Source organism: Neovison vison, chromosome 11 (genome assembly GCF_020171115.1).
Source record: "Neovison vison isolate M4711 chromosome 11, ASM_NN_V1, whole genome shotgun sequence".
NCBI lineage: Eukaryota > Metazoa > Chordata > Mammalia > Carnivora > Mustelidae > Neogale > Neogale vison.
The window spans coordinates 119993280-120015392 of record NC_058101.1 but is presented as its reverse complement, the minus strand read 5'-3'; the positions used below and the strand labels follow the sequence as shown (position 1 = coordinate 120015392).

The 22113-nt window shown below is 36.7% G+C and overlaps 1 protein-coding gene across 3 annotated transcripts in view; it reads right to left on the bottom strand.

Annotated features, from left to right (window-relative positions):
- Nucleotides 1-5124: 5124 nt before the first annotated feature.
- The window catches only part of KLHL8 (kelch like family member 8), a 57253-nt gene continuing 40264 nt past the window's right edge, over nucleotides 5125-22113 (bottom strand). For all 3 annotated transcript variants that reach the window (XM_044224567.1, XM_044224568.1, XM_044224569.1), the window contains 6 exons: nucleotides 19511-19654; nucleotides 17975-18086; nucleotides 11133-11301; nucleotides 10762-10921; nucleotides 8465-8666; nucleotides 5125-8200 (listed from right to left, as the gene is read on the bottom strand). In XM_044224567.1, the coding sequence (XP_044080502.1) occupies nucleotides 8077-8200; nucleotides 8465-8666; nucleotides 10762-10921; nucleotides 11133-11301; nucleotides 17975-18086; nucleotides 19511-19654 (911 nt within the window). In that variant the 3' untranslated portion in view covers nucleotides 5125-8076. The remainder of the gene's footprint in view (nucleotides 8201-8464; nucleotides 8667-10761; nucleotides 10922-11132; nucleotides 11302-17974; nucleotides 18087-19510; nucleotides 19655-22113) is intronic.

Below are 22113 nucleotides of genomic sequence, written 5' to 3'. Positions count from 1 at the left end.
TATATAAATACATGACTTTGTCAACTACAACAAAATTTTTTTTAAAAAAACTTAGATATAAAAATGGCAGTAAAATGACATTTTCAGATGAACAGAAACTGAATGATCTTGAACTTCTTTAAAGTAACTTCTAGAAAAACATCCTTTAGAAAACAAAGTACCTCAGAAGGAATGTCCAAGATCACAAAAGAAAAATGACCAAAGTGAACCCAAAGAAGTATGTTTACATGTGGATTGGGAAACAACTAAAATACTGAGTAACAAATGTTGGAAGAGAGATGATGAATTTTAGTGTGCTGAGCAGGGGGAAAGCAACCAGGAATGTGAACCACAACTGGAAAATTCGGAGAAGTAGCTCCGGAACAGTACTGAAACTGGATGGGATTTTGCCTTCTCAAATATTGAGAGAGCAAAGGTTCTGAGACGGGTCTGAAAACGCTGAAGTATTTTGGGGCCATGAACTCTCAAAACTAACCAGTGAGAACTCCCTTTCAGGATGAAGTTCCTAGAAACAAATACACATCTGAAAACACACAACTTAAAATGCTTAACTCATCTAAAACCTCAACACATACAACTAATTATAATATGATTACACTTCCTCTGTTGAGGAAGAGATTAGAAAGAGGAAAACATGGCAACGTATAAGAAGATTGAGCAGTGGGGTGCCTGGGTGGCTCAGTGGCTCAGTGGGTTAAGCCGCTGCCTTGGACTTGGGTCATGGTCCCAGGGTCCTGGGATCGAGCCCCATGGCGGGGTGGGGGGTGGGGGTGTCTCTGCTCAGTGGGGGGGCCTGCTTCCTCCTCTCTGCCTGTCATCTCTCTCTGTCAAATAAATAAATAAAAGATCTTAAAAAAAACAAAAAAAGATTGAGCAGCGTGAACTGCTAGTTTGATATAGTGCAAAAATAGTTTTATATAAATAACAAAATTTAACTCCATAATTGGCCATAAGACAAGTTCAGTATATTTCCATGAAGTGGAGTCAAATAGATCATGATCACTGATCAAATGAAATTAAAAACAGTAATTTAAAAATACACTTCTAAATTCATGGCTCAAAAAAAAACTTGTAATAAACAAAATTATTTAGAAGTGAACATTAATGAAATGAAATAATGAGAATAAAACTTGTGGGATCCAGAAAATATTGGCATTTTAAAAAATAAAACTTGCCAAACCGACTTAAAAATTCTAAAATATGCTATTATCAATAAAATAATGAACTGGTAGTGAATTTTGCCACAAAAGAAAACTGTAGGCCCTAGTGGTTTTATCATTAAGTTCTAGCAGATGTTCAAAAAGTGGACATTGAGATGTCAATGTTAAGTAATTCATAGAACAGAATTCATAGAACAGAATATTCCATAACTCATTTTATGAGGCTAAAAACAAAACAAAGTTAAAGATTAATCTCACTCTAAGCATAGATGTAAAAGTCTTTTTTTTTTCAAGATTTTTTACTTATTTATTTGACAGGGATCACGAGCAGGCAGAGGTAGACAGAGAGAGAGTGGGAAGCAGGCTCCCCTTGGGGCTCAAATCCAGGACCCTGAGATCATGACCAGAGCGAAGGCAGAAGCTTAACCCACTGAGCCACTCAGGCACCCCCAGATGTAAAAGTCTTAAACAAAATATCAGCAAAGTTCTGAACTGTATTTTTTTTTTTTAAAGATTTTATTTATTTATTTGACAGACAGAGATCACAAGTAGGCAGAGAGGCAGACAGAGAGAGAGAGGAGGAAGCAGGCTCCCTGCTGAGCAGAGAGCCCGATGCGGGACTCGATCCCAGGACCCCGAGATCATGACCCGAGCCGAAGGCAGCGGCTTAACCCACTGAGCCACCCAGGCGCCCCCTGAACTGTATTTTTAAAAAATGATCCTTACTTAATGATCAAGTTGGCTTTAGCCCAAGAATGTAAAGATGGCTCAACATTTAAAAATTTTTAAATGTGTAATTCACCACATTACCAGATTAAAGTGAAATAAACACATTTACTTCAAGAGTAAAGTGTTTCAAGGGTGCCTGGGTGGCTCAGTGGGTTAAAGCCTCTGCCTTCGGCTCAGGTCATGATCTCAGGGTCCTTGGATGGAGCCCCATGTTGGGCTCTCTGCTCCGCAGGGAGCCTGCTTCCCCTTCTCTCTGCCTGCCTCTTTACCTACTTGTGATCTCTCTCTGTGTCAAATAAATAAATAAAATCTAAAAAAAAGAAAAAAAAAGAGGAAGGTGTTTCATAAATTCTTCTCCTATAATAAAAGCTTAATAAAATAGAAGGAAACTTCCTTGCCCTGATAAAGAGTAGCAAAAGCTAGTAAAATTCAATACTGTAGGGCTGTCAGTACTCCCTAAGTAACTACAGATTAAATATGATTTCTAGTTAAAAAACAGAAAAAAGAATCTCCTGTTGTTTTTCTTCCCCAAATATTTGACAACTGATTCTAATATGTAATGAAAAAGGGAAAGACCAAGTAACATAAGACTACATAGTGAGGGGCGCCTGGGTGGCTCAGTGGGTTAAGCCTCTGCCTTTGGCTCAGGTCATGATCCCAGGATCCTGGGATCGAGCCCTACATCGGGCTCTCTGCTCCAAGGGGAGCCTGCTTCCCACTCTCTCTCTGCCTAGTTGTGATCTCCGTCTTTCAAATAAATGAATAAATTTAAAAATCTTTAAAAAAGCAAAAAAAAAAAAAAAAAGTGACCAGAAATACTTTTATATTGCCAAGGCAATATGAAAAAGGAAATCAACTTCCCATAAATGTATGTACACTACCTTGTAAAAGTAGATGTACAGTATAACTGGTTAGGTAAAACAGTGGGATTTTTTTTGTTCACAAAGAATACTGGTCATAACCACTTCATTAGTTATGGATCTTGGACAAGTCATTTAATGTCTTTGAATCTATTTTTTAACTGTAAAATACAGAATTATTGTAAAGATCAAAATTCTATAAAGTGGTACAAACTACACATTTAAAAAATTTAGTTATTAATTCTCCCCTTGACTATTACCCAAATTTAAGAAATCCCTTATAGGTGCACCTGGGTGGCTCAATCAGTTAAGTGTCCAGCTCTTGATTTCAACTCAGGTCATGAACACAGAGCTCTGGTTAAAGACCCACGTCAGGCTCCACGCTCAGCAGGGAGCCTGCTCAAGGATTTCCTCTCCCTCTCCCTCTGCTCCTCCCCACCTCACATGCTGCTCCTTCTCTAAAATAAATCAACCTTTTAAAAAAAGGAAAAAGAAGGGGCACCGGGTGGCTCAGTTGGTTGACCGTCTGCCTTCAGCTCCGGTCATAATTCCGGAGTCCTCATCTGCTCAGTGTGGAGTCAGCTTCTCCCTCTGGCCCTCACCCCACTCGTGTGCTCTCTCTCATGCCATCAAATAAATAAGTAAAATTTTAGGAAGGAAGGAAGGGAGGGAGGGAGGGAGGGAGGGAGGGAGGAAGGAAGAGGGAGGGAGATGGAGGGAGGGAAGGAAAAAAAGAGAAAGAAGGAAAGGAAAAGGGAAAAGAAAGGGAAAGAAAAGTAAAGAAAAAAGAAAAAGAAGAGAAGCCCCTTATATTCTAAAGAGTTTGTTCAGGTAGGCTGAACCTAGCCTCAACCATTAATATAATGGAAGAGTAACTGAAACAATAAAAACCAGGAGAATTTTTGCATCAATTCATGTTTCCCCTCAAAGAAGCTGTATACTTCCTTCACTAAAATTACTATTGTTCTGGAGCGCCTGGGTGGCTTAGTTGGTTAAGCTTTCCTTTCAGGTCATGATCCCAGGGTCCTAGGGCACCCCGCTCCCTGCTCAGCAGGGAGTCTTCTCCCTCTTCTCCCCCTGCTTGTGCTCTCTCTCTTACACACACTCACACACACATGCTCACTTCTCTCTCAAATAAATAAATAAAAACTTTAAAAAAAAGTTACTATCGCTCGGGGTGATTTTAAAAATCTTCCACTGGAATGGTCTGTTAGTGAAAAAATTTTCCAGTAAAGGAAAACCTTAATTTTTTGAGGGTAGATATCCCCTGTTGTAACACAAAATATTTTTAATCAAGCTTGATGAATAAAATATACATGGCCATAATCAAGATTCTGGTCAAAATTAACATGACTGGGGCACCTGGTTGGCTCAGCAGGTAGAGCATACAATTCTTGATCTCAGGGTTGTAAGTTCAAGCCCCAAGCTGGGTATAGAGATTACTTAAAAATAAAATCTTTTAAAAAAATTTTTTTAATTAAAAAAATAGCATGTAACTAAAATGAGTGACAAGACTAATTCTCTTGGATGCCTTACAAATGGACTCTTCTGGCCACTTTCAGAAAAATGTTTAGCATTGGCAACATAATTATAAAAGGGGAAAAAAACCACTTATTTGGAAGAACAACATTCATCCTAATGCATCAAGAATCTCATTTCTATACAAGTCCGCAGCTGCTGAAGAGACTATTGCTTTAATCAGTTACTAAGATTAGTGAAAGTACTTACATTAGTTGCCTATATCCTTTATGTTTTAATTATTATTATTTTAATTAGGCTCCATGCCCAGCATGGAGCCCAGTGCGGGCATTGAACTCAAGACCCTCAGATGGAGACTTACGCTGAGATCAAGAGTTCGATGCTTAACTGACTGAGCATCGCCCCTAAATAATCCTTTCTATGAGAAAAAAAAATATTACAGTCAACTTACTAAATCAGTTTCAGGGATGGAGAATAAGCAATTACATAGTTTTGATAGGATTCTGTAAAACCATCAAAAATGAGAAGCTGCATAGACCTTACAGAAGTTGCTATTCATAATAGATACATGTAGTATATATATATGAATTTTTAAAAATTATTTATTTATTTATTCATGAGAGAGAGAGGGAGGCAGAGGGAGAAGCAGGCTCCCTGTGAAGCAGGGAGACTGATGAAGGACTCGATCCCAGGACTCTGGGATCATGACCTAAACCAAAGGCAGATGCTTAACCAACTTAACCAGGTGCCCTAGTACATTGTGAATCAATAAACAGTACTGGTGTGAATCCAAGTACTGTAATCACAGCCCTTAGCAGTATATATGGTAATTTATTATTTTGATTTGTTGGGAGCATTACTACACAAATTTATATTTATATACAGTTTTAAGAAAATATTTTAGAGACGTTTTATTGCAACTTTTAATTCCACATAAAGAAGAGAAAGAGCAAATGACACCCCAACAATTTCTTTATAGTCTGATATAAAAAAACCACAGAAAACATTCTCAACTGATAAGGTATGTATTGGATTCTAAATGCATTCTCGATCATGTAAGAAATGGAGAAAAAAGTAACAAAGAAAATTCTTAAGTTTACCATTTGCAAAAGGAGTTTATATAAATTCAACAATTTCTTATCTAGGCATTTAACAGCATTATAAATTCAAAATGTATGTGGGAATTAAGAGAATACATATATTCCTTAGACGGAATACAAAGTTTATTCAAACATTTAAAATAATTTAAAATAATCAGTTACATAGAGTACAGTGAAATTAACCAAAACCAGTATTAGGTGATTTTTTTTTTCTTTTAAAGTGGCAACACAATCAATATAGGAAAACAGTGGCTTTAATAACTTTATGGGAGAATCACACAAAAGCACCTACAATACTTTTTGAAGAAATAATACAGAAATTTTCACTTTTTCTTTTTCTCCCATCTATCATTTCAAAATTTTATATCACTTTTTGCTTTTCTTACTAATATCTGAGGTTAAAATGAAAGGCCTCACAATTAAGTAGCCATATTCTTTTAATAATGTCATCTCTTTATTCCCATGAATTTAATAATCTTTCAATTGCATTGATTCCTTCAGCCTGATTCTCATTTTATATGAATGTTTTTAATAAATTGTGAATATTGGTTCCACTATTTATCTTTTCATAACCATTGTGAGGTCCTTCCAAACTCTGCTTCTAATGATATAACAGAGAGCCAGCATGTTTTCTTCATTTCACTTTACTTCCCTTATGAGTATTTCCTATTTTATAGGCAGCTAGGGTATGTTAGCATGTTAGATGACTACGGTATAGTAAAAACCAGAAATAGAAATTTAACACCTTAAAAAAAAATTTAATACCTATATGTTCCCAAATTCTGCAAACATGAAAGGCAGAAATATGTTAAAGAAAAAAACCATTTTAAATAATCTTAGAAATAAGACCATGATCCTCTCTTCCACAAAATAAATATAACAAACCTACTAATAACCATAGCCAGACAAGCAGTATAACACAAGAGTTCCATCAGACATAAGAAAGAGACAGCTGAAGCTAGGTGCTGACATTTATGCTCCACACCCAGCTAATGGTAACCAGTCCAGTGAGTGCTAGAGAGTTAAATGTTTTGAGGAATGACTGAAATATGGTTATAGCTGTACAAGAGAACACTGATTTAGATCCAGCAAAGACTTATGACCTTGCCAATAGGCTGCTGACAGCAGAAAGTGGTGTAATTTGGGAACTTTTAAATCTGCTTCATGGAAGACCTTTATCCGTTAGCCTGAGATCCTCTTATAATTTGTTTTTTCTTTTTTTGGTCTAATAAACTCAGTAGACACTGGCTTTTGTAATGTGGCTTTCTACTCTACTATGCTGACAAGCCCAGGCTACCTTTTAACGAGGACCATCAGAGTTAATAGGCAATCAACTTCAGAGCTGGCTGGATGGGTTCCTCAATAGCCCAGCTTCCTTGTGAACCAGCAACGAACTAAACTAAATTGGAAGGCATGATGATAGGAAAATGCAAAGAAGCCTGGAAGAGAGGTACCAAAGTGCATTCCAAATACAAAAGAGTATTTTAATATTCTTCATAAATATTCACAAATATTTACATATAACGAATAGGCCATTTTATTATATTGGCTAAAACCACGAAGAACTGTTAAATCAGTAGGTTTATCAATATTCTGGCTTCAAATTAATGCGCAGAAATATTTTCAATTGAAGTTCAATAAATATACTGAAGGTGATTAAACAGAAAAAACAGTAAATTCCAACCTTGCTGTTTTCAGTAATAATATCTTTTATTGGTAATAATGGATTTGAACTAATCAGTAAACCATAATCTATAAAGAATTTTTGTAAAAATGCATTCATTTTAAAATAAATACATCCAAATTCCAGTTTTTTTTTTTAAAACCTAGATGGTGGAAAAAAGCAAAATGGAAAGTTAATAATCCTAGACTCAAAACCAAATGATTAAATCAAATAAGAGACATATTTTCAGATTCCTCTCAAGGGGGCACCAGAATAATATCAACTCTAAAGCCTTCTCCTGTAATATTTCTTCTGGTTCAATTTTTGCTAATATGAAACAAGTCCTTTTTGCATGAGATGAAAAAATACAAGTATAGATTTATTCAGATGGAATTAGTTCAGATAGGTATTTGGTACCCTAAATAATTCAAACTGTAATTAAGGGCTTCTTACAGCAGAAGCCCATAAAGCTTCTGAAAATTCAGCCAAGTGACACTGAAAAAGAGTAAACATTTTTTCTACTTCTATAAATATCCAAGAAATTGAAAAATCGACATCTAGAAAAAAAGCAAGGCATAAATTCATCAGCACGAAGTAGAAATGATCTTCAAAAGGAGCAGGTCTTTTATGTGTCCTGATATACTTGTGTTGAAGACTAGGTTCTAATCTCCCCTCTAGGAGAAGTCCACTGCCTACAGTTAACACTGTTAGGCAAAAGAGAAGGTAAAACTCAGGTAAAATGGAAATGATTCCATTTTACATTTTTGCTTTATCCAAGTGTCTTTAAAGAGGGATTTCAAGGTTCTGGTACTACTTTAAAAATTTTTTCAGAGGACTTATGGTTTCAGGTTAAATTATTTTTCTTCCCTACCCCATTATTTGCTAAAGTGGAATGTATCAAATTTACTTTTATTACAATAGATCTTCAGCTACCATTCTAAATGTTGCACTTAGTCACAATACAAGTTTTCATTTAAAATAAGACTCCAGCAGTAGTGAAAACTGTTCAAAGGTGGTCATACAAAATCCTGGTTGTCCTTCTTGCATATCAATTATGGCTAAATTGTTGGTGGCCGGAACTCAAATCACATACAATCAACCACATTATTGGATCCATGACCTACATCTCGAATTTGGCTGGTTAAACAGGCACACACAGCTACGCCTGCTCCAGCTCTGCAGTGAGACACAGATCCAACCAGCTCCCACCTGAAAAGACAGAAGACAAAGTATGTTATCATAAAACAAAGCACGATTTACTTTACTCAAAATACCAACAGCTATAGCTGAAAACTCCCTATTATTGGGACTGAAAGACCGCAAGTTTCCTCAGGGAGATAAGATATCCCTAATGTTTTTTTTTTTTTTTCCTAATGTTTTATATTAATAGCTATATTTAGTAGTATTTTAGCACTCTGGAATAATCTGTTACTGGAAGATCCCATTAAAGCATACAGGAAACATGAAAATTACCTATTCAGCACTGGATCAAATGCTTCCACTGTATTTAAGTACGCATTGCCGTTATGCCCACCAACTGCAAAGATTTTGCCCATCACTGTTGCAATCCCCACTCCACCCCTGGGAGTGGTAAGTGCTGCTACATAATCCCATTTGTTGTTCCGAGGATCATACCGCTCAACTGAACTCAGAGGAGAATTATCATCAAAACCACCTATATATATAAAAAAAAAGATTTTTAAAAATAGTACATGTCACAAATTAACTATTAAACCTCAATCCAATAGCTTCTACAACCCAATCCTTTAAAAACATTTTAGAAAAGAGAAAATCAGGGAAAAAATTCACCTCACAACTCCTATTAGACATTTTTCTACAATCCAAGATAACTTAGTATTTTACCTCAATACTAAGATTAAAAATCTTAAAATAGAAAAAACTTAAGTCCCCATATCTAAGCAGATAATTCTGGAGAAGAAAAACCCCACAAACATTCATAATTTGTCCTTCACTTCCTAGAAGGATCTAAGACAGTACTGAGATTCCTTCTCTGTGTGTACGTTGTGTATTATATTTTTAAATAATAAGAGGGCCTGAGAAGAGACTAAACTACCACTGAAATCATTTGACTCAAAAGTTTTCCAACTGCTTCCCCTAATACTGTAATTGTCATCATAATTAGAGATGGCTATGAATGAATTCTCACCAATTTTTGCCAAAACTACATCTTCATGCTACATAATCTAGATGATGACAGTTCTCTCTATACATCATTCTAACAATGCTACTTAATATATTCCTGAGGGTTACAGAGACTATTATTTGGACAGTGTTCTTTCCCTTAAAAATAAATGTGCCTCTTTTTAGACTCCATCTCAGTCTACGTGAGTAATAACTCTCTTTAGCAACTAAGCCTGTTTTCCTGAGGACAGGAAGTGTTGCTATTATGATCAGTCTATTCAGAAACAAGGTCAGTAAAAAAAAAACAAAAAACACAACAGTTAACTTCTCTAGTGGGTTTAATTAAATCAATTTAATTGAACTAAAATTCACCAATTTTATGTGTATAATTCAATAAATATCAACAAATGTGTACGGTAGTATCCTCACCACAAAACACATTTTCATTATAATAAAGGGTTTAGTTCTCCTAATAGGGAGCTGTGAGACATAACAACTGTGTATTGTAAGAACTGTGATTTCTCATAGACCCAAGTTCAAATTCCAGCTTTGTCACTGGTTTAGAAGGCATGTGATGATAAGGTAATTTATTCAGGCTGAATCTTTGCTACCTCACAGAGCTGTAAGGATCAGACAAGATCTAAAGGTAAATTATGTTATTTCTTTTAATACACATAAGCACTGGAATATTCAGCATTACTTCTATTACTTGCAGATATTTCAATGCTAATAACATCCCACACTCTCTTATCAAGAACTCTAAGTTATGTAATACTAAACAGTTTACATCAACCTAAGTGTGACATATGCTAGTTACAACCTCTCTGAACAATTTCTTTTTCTGTAAAGGAGGGAATTACTAATCACAATATTGCCACCCATTTTACAGGGTAACTACAAAGTACCAGATGCAGTTTGAGATGCTTCATGTATATTGTCTCTATTAGAATAATTCTCTCAAAGATAATTCTCATAGTTCTCATTAATAATTCTCATCATTATTCCCATCTCATAGTTCTTTAAAACCTTGCTACTGAAAGTATGCTGAATGGACCAGAAGCAGCACTGATTATCACTTGGGAACCTTAGAAATACAGAATCTGGGCTCCTCCCCTGAGTTTAACAGTATCTTCGGAATATTCATATGCATATTAAAGGTTGAGAAAGCACTGCCTATGGTTCCTTCCAATTCTGCAATTCAGTAAGTAAAAAGCAAGGTAGAGATACCAACAGCCATTATGCATATGAAATATCCATTGCTTTGCTTAAAGGAGTCAACATAATTCCCGTGAAATGAAGATGAGAAACAAATTTCTTAAATCTTTAAAGATTTTAGCAAAGCACGTTTGTGTCTTTACATTAAAAAATACATATCTTATTTAAATATAATCCTCTACTTTAGATATATTTGCAACTCCTAGTAAAAATATGAAGGTAGAAATTTTAAATGTGAAAGATGAAGGTGTAAACAAAAAACATGAAGGTGAACCTTAGTACTTCGAAAGCAAATCTCAGGACTACTCCATTTGAGCCTAAATCCAGTATAATGTGTGTTGTCTTTGACACTATCATTGTATATACTGCAACAAATTAAACTAAATAAACTAAAACAAATACCATCCACTCACCTACAACGTACAAGCAACCATGGAGCTCACTAACTCCATTGCCTGCTCTTCGTTGACCCATTTCTTTAACTTCTATCCACTTATCCAGATGTGGATCATACCTCTCCACACTAGATAAAGAAGCTACTCCATCATTGCCACCTACTGCATAAACATGGTTCTAAATGAGGAAAGAATAAAAACATGTGACATTAGACTTTTAATTGAATTATATGTAGTCCTATCAGTAGACCAGAATGTGTAAGAAAGCAGTGTTTCATGAGATAATATGGTATACAATCATTATCTGCAACCCGGAGATAGGACTATAGCAGACCTTTACTAGGGCTGTCATACAATGTAATCCAGGAGCAAACTGCCACATAACTTACTATAAGAGCCACAGAGCCAACTCCTCCACGAGGACTATTCATTGGTGCCACTGTACTCCACTGATCAGATTCTATGTCATATCTTTCTACATCACTGAAGCAAGTGTTGTCATCTAACCCACCAATTGCATAAATTGGACCTCCCAAGGAGGCCAAGGCAATTCCTCGCCTGCAAAGACAATAAAACATATTTTAGCATCTGGTTTTGTTTCCAGAAAAAAGGTAGTAAAAATATGCTAAAGGAAGTCATTTATTTTGTTAACTTCAATGAGGGTTTTTCCCCATTATTTTTAGATTTATCAGAGCTTCTGAAAAGGTGGCTACAAGGTTGCCAAATTGTGTGACTGTATGTGAACAGTGCCCTCTGGAGTTTTATAACACACAGTCTACACAGGTTACTTTAAACTCAAATGAAATAAAGTGAAACCCAACAAAATAATATAAATGGAGTCCAAAACATTCAACAGTAAAACATCGCCTAATGAAAGGTTAATGAATTGGTAGAAATGTTTTGCTGTAGAGGTCAGAAGTCAATCTCATTTCTAAATTCAAGTCATTGCTGAGCACGTGTTTTGATGCAGGGTTTCATGGTACCACACAAAAGAACATCAATTTTTATATTACAAGCTTTACATCACATTGCTTTACTTCTGAAGAGCATGTATTTCTCTTCTTGAAAAGAGGGAGACTTAGCCCTCTTAAACGCTAATTCACTGTAACGGTGATGAGAAAAAAATTATATCAATTTCTTTAAAAACACAGCAATAAAAATTGAACTATTCTAAAACTATAAACTGCCACTAACTTGGTATGTACTTTGGACAGTATACTTTATAAACTTCCACCGTGCTTCTTCATCTGTAACCCATTTGTGATGCAGAGATAATATAGGTAAAGCACTTAGAACAGTGACTGGCCCATATTTAGAGCTATGTATTAGCTATATTCCTGGAGAGTGCAGCTGGTCAACTGAGAGTCTAAGTTTACCAAAGAGAATCCTAGGGAGGATTTTTAAGGGAATGTTTTTACTCATTTTCAATCCCCCTAATTTCCTTTCTCTTGAGTATAGAGCAATGACTTATAAAATACTGTGGCTATAAAAATTTGCAGGTGTGGGGGCGCCTGGGTGGTTCAGTGGGTTAAAGCCTCTGCCTTCGGCTCGGGTCATGATCCCAGGGTCCTGGGATCGAGCCCCGCATCGGGCTCTCTGCTCAGCAGGGAGCCTGCTTCCTCCTCTCTCTCTCTGCCTGCCTACTAGTGATTTCTGTCTGTCAAATAAATAAGTAAAATCTTTAAGAAAAAAAAATTTTTTTGCAGGTGTGTGAACATGTGTGTGCACTCTAGAACATACAGGTGCTCTATAATGACAGATGTGTACCTAGTAAATGTCCCTCCTTCTCCCTCCCCATCACCAAACCAAAATAACTAATAATGTTATTTCCTACTCCTCAAAACCATCTTGATTTTCATGAAGTCACACATTTGAATTTCCCTCTAAATCTCTGGCTGGTGCTATTCTGTTTCCTTTATCAGTGCCTTCCTCTCTACCCCATCATTAAATTATGAAGTTGCCTAAGGCCTCTTATCAATTTTACGCTCTCTCCCAAGGCAACCTCATTCTTTCCATGGATTTATGATAACTCAAATGTATATTTCCAGACATATATCCAACTTCTACCTTAAATCTGTCATGCTAACTCTTCAACGTTACTTTTTTGCAGTTAAGAGAGGTGCGGGGGGCAGGGGGGAGAAATAGAGGATGAGGGAGAGAGAATCTTAAGCAAGCTCCCTCTTGACCCTGAGATCACGACCTGAGCTGAAATCAAGAGTCAGATGCTTAACCAACTGAGCCAGCAAGGCACCCCTCTTCAACCTTAACTTTAAGCTGAAACTCATGCCTACTTCCCTGTGATAAGCAAATTTTAAGATGTAGCCCCCCACCCCCAGTATATTCACCCTCTAGTTTTAATCCCATGATTTTATTACATTATATGGCAAAAAGGAGATTACTTGAACGGTCTTAATCTAATTACACAAGCCCTATTAGAGAGGTTTCTCCAGCTGGTAGCAGAGACAACTCAAAGAATGAGATGGATTCTGCGTCCCACTGCTTGTCTAAAGACAGAGAGGAGCACCTGGAAAGGACCTGAAAGTGGCTTCTAGGAATTGAGAGTGACCCCTGGCAACAGCCAGTAAAAATAAAAATTTAGTCCCACAATCTCAAGGAACAGAATTCTATCAATAACCTAAATGACCTTGAAAGTAGATTCTTCCCCAGAGCCTCCAGATAACAGCTTAGCCCACCCTACACCTTGATTTTGGCCTTGTAAGACCCTAAATGGAAAACTCGGTCAAACCTGCCAAACTTCTTACCAATGGAACTGTGAGCTTTAATAAACAGGTACTGTTTTAAGCTGCTAAGTGTGGGGTAAATAGTTTCACAGCAATAGAAAATGAATACACCCATCACAAGGGAAACAAAAATTTTATCCTGTTATCTCTTTTTTCCTAACAAAGAAAATTGTACCGCTACCCATATCCAACTACTTAAGCCAAAAACTGAAGGATCATCCTTGCTTCTTGCTCTTTTCACCTTTCACATCTAATTATCATAAAATCTTGATTGTATACTTCCAAATTATCCCTCAAATATGTCCTTTGTATCCCATTTTTTCCTATTTTAGTCCAAGCCACCATTATTTCTTGACTAAAATATTACAATAACCCTCTTGGTCTTCCAAACTGTTTTCACTCTGGTCCTCCTCAAATCCTTTCTCCATTTCAATCCCCGGCTATTAAAAAGTGTGTGTGTGTGTGTGTGTGTGTATGAGAGAGAGAGAGAGAGAGAGAGAGAGAGAGAAAGCTCACCAGATAAAATAAACTCTTGGCAAACCTGAAAGACCCTCACCCTTTCGTATTTTTTTTTTAAGTTTTTATTTATTTATTTGACACAGAGAGAGAGAGCACAAGCAGGAGGAGAGGCAGGTAGAGAGAAAGGGAGAAGCAGTCTCCCTGCGGAGCAAGGAGCCTGATGCGGGGCTTGATCTTATGGCCCTGGCCGGGATCAAGACCTGAACTGAAGGCAGCCACTTAATCAACTGAGCCACCCAGGTGTCCCTCAATCTTTCCTAATATTTCAGCCTTATTTTTCACACCATTCACCTTACTGGACTTCCTTTATATTCTCTGTTCATGTTGACCTCCAGATTTTCAAACTTCATTTCTTTTCACCCATCACCCTTCTACCCACCAACACTTACCTAGGATAAATTCTTCTATTCCTTCAGATCTTAATTTAAATGGAACTTCCTTAAGATTTTCCCCATTCTCAAGCAACCTTTACTTACCCTACATTTAGAATTATTGCCCTTGGGGCACATGGGTGGCTTAGTCGATTAAGCATCTGCTTCAGCTTAGGTCATGATCTTGGGGCCTTGGGATTGAGCCCCACATCAGGCTCCCTGCTCAGCAGGAGTCTGCTTCTCCCTCTCCCTCCTATGCTCATGCTTTCTTGCTCTCTCAAATAAATAAAGTCTTTAAAAAAAGAAAAAAAAAGATCTACAGAAGTAAACCCATGAGATCATGACCTGAGTTGAAATCAAGAATCAGACACTTAACTAACTGAGCCATCCAGGAGCCCCTGTTGCATTTCTATACACTAATAATGAAGCACCAGAAAGAGAAATTAAGAGAACAATCTTGTTTACAACTGCACCAAAAAGAATAAAATACCTAGGAACAAACCTAACCAGAGGTGAAAAACCTATACTTTGAAAACTATAAAACAATGTTGGAAGAAATTAAGACAACAAAAATGGAAAGATTTCCATGTTCATGGGTAAAAACAAATTATGAAAATGTCTATCCTACTCAAAGCAATTTACAGATTTAATGCACTCTGTATCAAAATAGCAACAGCATTTTTCACAGAACTAGAACAAATAATCCTAAAATTTGTATGGAGCCATAACAGACCCTGAATAGCTAAGGCAATCTTGAAAAAAAAAAAAACTGGAGGTATCACAATTCCAGACCACAAGTTATATTACAAATATGTAGTAATCAGAACAGTATGGTACTGGCATAAAAAGAGAAATATAGGTCACTGGAACAGAGTAGAGAGCCCAGAAATAAACCCACAACAATATGGTCAATTAATCTCTGTCAAAGGAGGAAAGAGTATGCAATGGAAAAAAACAGTCTTGTCTATAAATGGTGTTGGGAAAACCTGACAGTGGCATGCAAAATAGTGAGACTGGCCTGCTCTCTTTCACCATACACAAAAATAAATTCAAAGTGGATTAAGAGTTTATATGTGAGACCTGAAACCATAAAAATCCTAGAAGAAAGCAAAGGCAATATTTTCTGACACTAATCATAGCAACATCTTTCTAGATATGTCTCCTAAGGCAAGGAAAACAAAGGAAAAATAAACTATAGGGACTACACCAAAATAAAAATCTTCTGCACAGCAAAGGAGACAATAAACAAAACTCAAAGGCAACCTATTGAATGAGAAGATGTTTACAAATGACTTACCAATAAAGAGCTGGTATACAAAATCTATAAAGAACTTCTCAAACTCAACACCCCAAACCCAAACAATGGGAGCAAGACATGAGCAGACATTTTCCCAAAGAAGACATCCAGATGGCTAACAGATAAAAAGATGCTCAACGTCACTTATTATCAGGAAAATGCAAATGAAAACCACAATGAGATACTATCTCATACCTCTCAGAATGGCTAAAATCAAAAACACAAGAAACAACACTATCAGCAAAGATGTGGAGAAAAAGGAACCCTTTGTGCGTTGTTGGTGGGAATGCAAACTCGTGCAGCCACTGTGGAACGCAGTATGGAAGTTCCTCAAAAAATTAAAAATAGAACTACCCTAAGATCCACTACTGGGTATTCACCCAAAGAATATGAAAACACTAATTCAGAGGGATATATGCATCCCAATGTTCATTACAACATTATTTACAATAGCCAAACTACGGAAGCATCCCAGGAATCCATCGATAGATAAATGGAAAAAGAAAATGTGGTTAATTTTCTTTCCTTCTTTCCTTCTTTCTTTCTTTCTTTTTTAAGATTTTATTTATTTATTTAACAGAGAGAGAGAGAGATCACAAGTAGGCAGAGAGGCAGGCAGAGAGTGAGAGGGAAAGAGGCTCCCCCGCTGAGCAGAGAGCCCAATGCGGGGCTCGATCCCAGGACCCTGAAATCATGACCTGAGCCAAAGGCAGAGGCTTTAACCCACTGAGCCACCCAGGAGCCCTATGCTTTTGAATCTTGGTTTGATCAAATATTAGCTATCTGTTCACCTTAAGATATCTGAAAATTTGATATTCAAGTCATTAAAAAAATTCTAGTCAACATTTACTAAGTCATGTTATGGAAAATATTCCTCTTCTTTAGACTAATCCACTTAACATATATTTCAATTTACTGTAGATGAAAATTATTAATATTAATGCTCATAATAAAGAATGAGTAAAAACTAGGGCTATTTTTTAAAAGAATTTATTTATTTATTTATTTGAGAGAGACTGAGAGAGAGCGAGAGAGCACAGGTAGTGGGAAGGAGCAGAAGCAGACTCTGCTGAGCACAGAGCCCGAAGGGGGACTTGATCCTCCTGCCCTTGGATCAGGACCTGAGCTGAAGGCAGACCCTTAACTGAACCACCCAGGTGCCCTGAGGGGTATTTTCTTAGTATGTTAAAGTACTTATGCCTTAATCCTAAAGCCAGTATTTCATTTAATAGGGAAACATTAGAGACATTTCCACTAAGATAAAAAATAAGATAAAATGGGGGCCCCTGGGTGGCTCAGTTGATAGCCGTCTGCCTTCGGCTCAGATCATGATCCCAGGGTCCTGGGATTGAGCCCCACATCAGGCTCCTTGCTTGGCGGAAAGCCTGCTTCTCCCTCTCCCATCCCCCCTGCTTGTGTTCTCTCTCTCACTGTCTCTGGCAAATAAATAAATAAAATCTTTCAAAAAAATAAATAAGGCAAAAACACCTACCATCTCTGCTACTACTTACATTGTATTATATTAATAAGCAATATAATTAGACAAGAAAACCCAATTCAAAGCATAGGAATATGTGGAAAAACTGGCAAAAGTTGAATAAGATCTATATTAACTAATACCACTGTATTAATTTTAGTTTCCTGATAATTGTATTAAGTAAAAACAAATTATTTAAAATGTCTATCCTACTCAAAGCAATTGAGTGTAAGATGTCAACATTAGGGGAGCTGGGTTAAGAGTATACAGCAGGATTTCTCTATCTCAGCACTACTAAAATTTAGGATGGGGAAAATTCTTTGCTGTGGAGGGCTTTCTTGTGCATTACAGGATTTTTAGCAACATCCATGGCCTCTCCCATCTAGATGCCAGCAGTTATTCCCCCAATGTCTCCACTCCCAAACTGTGACAACCAAAAATGCCTCCAGATATTGATGAGTGTTCCACAGAGGAGGCAAAATCATCTTTTGTTGAGAATCACTGGTATGTAGGAACTCTGTTACTTTTGCAATTTTCCCTAAGTCTAAAATTATTTCAAAATTAAAAAAAAAAATCAGTGTTCAGGCTCAGGTTTAGGTGGAAACTATGTTATTTGTTACTATATTCTAAAATATAAAATACATTCTCAAGAAAGAAATTATGAAAAGTTATAACAAAGCATCACACTGGATGCTAAATTTAACAAAATGTGTTTAAGGCAGTATTTAAAGTTTCTAAAAACATAAAAAGTAGAAAATGAGCCCTTTCAGTTATTGGAAGCTTTATTTTCCACCAATAAATCAAAAAAATTTCCATGCTAATTCACCTCTTTGTGTTCATTGATGCCTTCATCATCCATTTATTAGTGAAAGGATCAAACATCTCCATGCTACCTAAATGTTCATTTCCATCATGTCCACCAACTGCATACACTTTACCTGTCAAACAGAGAAGCATTTTCGTTTGATTCCAAGTAAGTAAATTGATAGTTATTTACATACATAATGTATAAATGAGATCAACATATAATTAGAATAGCATGATAATTTTCAACTAATATTCTTCTGTTCATCATCATGAATAATGTCACTTAAATAGTCAAATAAAAATAATTGTTTTTCTGTTTTGTTTTTAAAGATTTTATTTATTTATTTGCCAGAGAGAGAGAGAGAGAGCGCGCGCGCGCACAGGCAGGCAGAGTGGCAGCAGAGGCAGAGGGAGAAGCAGGCTCCCCGCCGAGTAAGGAGCCCAATGTGGGACTTGATCCCAGGACGGTGGGATCATGACCCAAGCCAAAGGCAGCCGCCTAACCAACTTAGCCACCCAGGTGTCCCTCAAATAAAAATAATTGTAAGCTTCTATTTAATAAAATGCTGGGAACATGCTGTTCTATATGAAGTTATTTAAATATCAAACCTATCCCTACCTTTGGTTTCCCAACTTTTTTTTTTTTAAAGATTTTATTTATTTATTTGACAGAGATCACAAGTAGACAGAGAGGCAGGCAGAGAGAGAGAGGGAAGCAGGCTCCCTGCTGAGCAGAGAGCCTGATGCAGGACTTGATCCCAGGACCCTGAGATCATGACCTGAGCCAAAGGCAGTGGCTCAACCCACTGAGTCACCCAGGCGCCCCTGGTTTCCCAACTTTTTATTACATAGATGAAATCACTAATCATGGTTTCAAAGAATGTTTAGTAAAATTAAAAAATGCTCAATGTTATATGAAAAAATACAAAATTCAATACAGTATGATCAAACTTTCTAAATGAAGTTATTAAAAATACACATAAAATAAATAATGTTAAAGGTTACATATAAAATGTCAACTGTGATTATTTCTGGGTATTTGGACTACAGATGATTTTTACTTTTTATTAGAATGTTTTCATATTTTCCCCCAAAAAAAGAATTTACACTTCTATAATCAGAAAAAAAGTTACTTTTTTAAAGTCCTCTAACAGTTTACCCATGGTTTTGTAATTATTTCATTTTCAGTAACCAGTTTAAAAAAAAAATCTCATTTCAATAATAATTAGGTATCAAAAAAGCTGATATGTATTTATTATTTGAGTTCAATACTTTTTTTAGTTTGATTATTTTGCAAATATAACTTAGAAGAGTTTAACTCTTCATTTTAACACGCTTTTCCCTAATATTCCTCCCCCAATAAGCACCTACATGCAAGAGATTGTTTGCTGAGCATCTATGGGCACAAGGCAAATAAATAGTCACCCACAAATATCTTAGTGATATAATGAAACATTTTATAATTTAGCAACTTTCTTATAGAAATTCTCAAAGTTTAAATATTTAGAAGTGTGTTATCATCATGTGCTATGACTTAAGACAATAATGGACCCACCTTCCACAGAGATTACACCCACATGTCGCCTTCGACTATTCATTTCTGGCCCAAAAAACCAACTGTTTTTGCTGATAGAATAACATTCAATACTGCGAAAGGGGTCACCAGATCCACCTCGACCACCTACACAAAACAGCACACCTAAAGGTAAAGCCAGAAAATACAGATCAGAATTATAACTCCCTAATGTTTTTTTAATTAGTGTGGGAAAAAATACTTAGGAAGTCAAAATTTTGAAGAACTGCTAAAAAAAAAAAAAAAAAAAAAACCAAGTTATTTGGATAACTTCAATGTCATTATGTTACTAAAAACCTAATTTTCTTTTTTCACCTTACCTGAATTTCTCAAAGAACACGATACCTCAGCTATCTCTGCTAACATCCCATCGTAGTATGGTTTAGATCTTCACCCACTCTGTTAAATTGCTCTTGCTAAGGTCAAAACTACATCCAATAAACTCTTAATTTTTTTTTTTTAAAGATTTTATGTATTTATTTGAGAGGGTGAGCTAGAAAATGAGAGAGCATGAACACGGAGAGCAGCAGTGGGAGAGGCAAGCTCCCCACTGAGCAGGGAACCTGACGTGGAGCTGATGGCAGATGCCTAACCAACTGAGACACCCAGGTGCCCCTTAAATTAATTTCTTATTGAATACTAATGCAACTCGATATGTTGATCACCCTGCTTTTTGGAAAACTTCTTAAATTCTCTTGATTTCCATAATACTGAAGTCTCCTTTGTCTGCAATAGTTTTTCTTTCCTATGTTTCCCATGTTTCATCCTTTGCCTGCTTCTCACATACTTCATGTTCACACAGGAAAAGAACATTCCTTGATTTTAAATTGCATCTGTATCATAATTAGCCTTCCAAGCAACACATCTAAGCCACATTTCCACTTGACGTCCCACAGGCACCTCAAACCCAACATATTCAAATGCTCTCTCTTCCTCACCTACCTGAAACCTCTTCCTTCCCTGAGGGGCCCTGCCCTCCCTCTCCGTCCCTCCCTGCCACTGCTGTAGTTCAGGCCTTCATATGCTATTACAATTACTGCAAAATCCTGTCCTTTATCACTTAGTAGTCTTTCTGCTTGCAGACCTTCAACAGAATAGATTAAAAGACTCTTTCAACAGCTTTCTATTACCTAAATCAGTAGTTTTTAAAAACTTTAGCCAATGACACTAAATTATAGATTTAAAAATGTTTAAATGACAATTTTTAGGTTATACATATTTCACTGCAATCTTTAAAAAAAATAATAAAAATCAAAACTTCCATGTGGTTCAACAATCACCTGGAAGGCATAAACCATAGATTGATGGTCCTGACCTCCAGAGTTTCTGAATCAATAGGCGTGGGGTAGATTCAAGAATTTATTTTCAAACAAGTTCCCAAGGGAATGCTTATGCTGCTGGGCCAGGGGTCACCACTTCCTTCACATTTTGAGAACCACTGTTCTACAGGTTACAGCATAAAGGCCTCGCACTGTCTAATCAATCCTCTCCCTCTGTTTCTCTTAAACTTCATGTTCCTGCAACATGCATACAGTGCTCATCCTTGATATTTCAAAGCCAATTTTTGGTAACTGTCGTTCACTTAACACGGTATAGAAATGATCCACTATGCTGTATCTGTCTCCAGAGCCTAAGATAGGTTTAGACTGTGTGTTAAGCATTTTGTACTAATCAGGGCTAGCCCAGTGTCTGGCACGTACTAGGCATTCAACAGATGAAAAATGAACTGAATACTCCTTTTCTTAACTGGCACCTAGAAAAACATCTGTTTATTATTCAAAACTAAGACTAAGGTTTGATTTGTTTATAAAACCTTTTCTGACCCTTCCAAGGTAAAAAGAGCCACATTTTTCTTTGTGTTCCCCACTATCCTTATAAATATATCAACATCCCTTTACCACTTCATTGCATTTATTTATTCACATGTCTAGTTCCCTATATTGGACTGCAAGTTCTCTCAAAATAGGGCTGGCTATATTCTATGTGTATCTGCTTTTTTTTTTTTTTTTAAATTTCTTTTCAGCGTAACAGTATTCATTGCTTTTGCACCACAACCAGTGCTCCATGTAATACGTGCCCTCCTTAATACCCACCACCTGGCTCCCCCAACCTCCCACCCCCCCGCCCCTTCAAAACCCTCAGATTGTTTTTCAGAGTCCATAGTCTCTCATGGTTCACCTCCCCCTCCAATTTACCTCAACTTTAAAAAAAAAGATTTTATTTATTTATCTGACACAGAGAGAGAGAGAGCAAGAGAGGGAACACAAGCCAGGGGAGAAGAAGAGAGAAGCAGCCTTCCTGCTAAGCAGGGAGCCCAATGCATAACTCAATCCCAGGACCCTGGGATCACAACCTGAGCCGAAGGCAGATGCTTAACCAACTGAGCCACCCAGGTGCCCTCTGCATCTGCATTTCTAATGCCTACCCAGAACCTGACATGTGGTAGGTACTAAATAAATATTTGCTGAATAACGGCATTAAAAAATGTACAAAATTGCTTGAGTCATCTTTTCCAACTAAATCAATACTTTTAAATCAAAGAAATTTAAAGTTGGAAGAGGCTTTAAAGATTATGCAAATCAAAA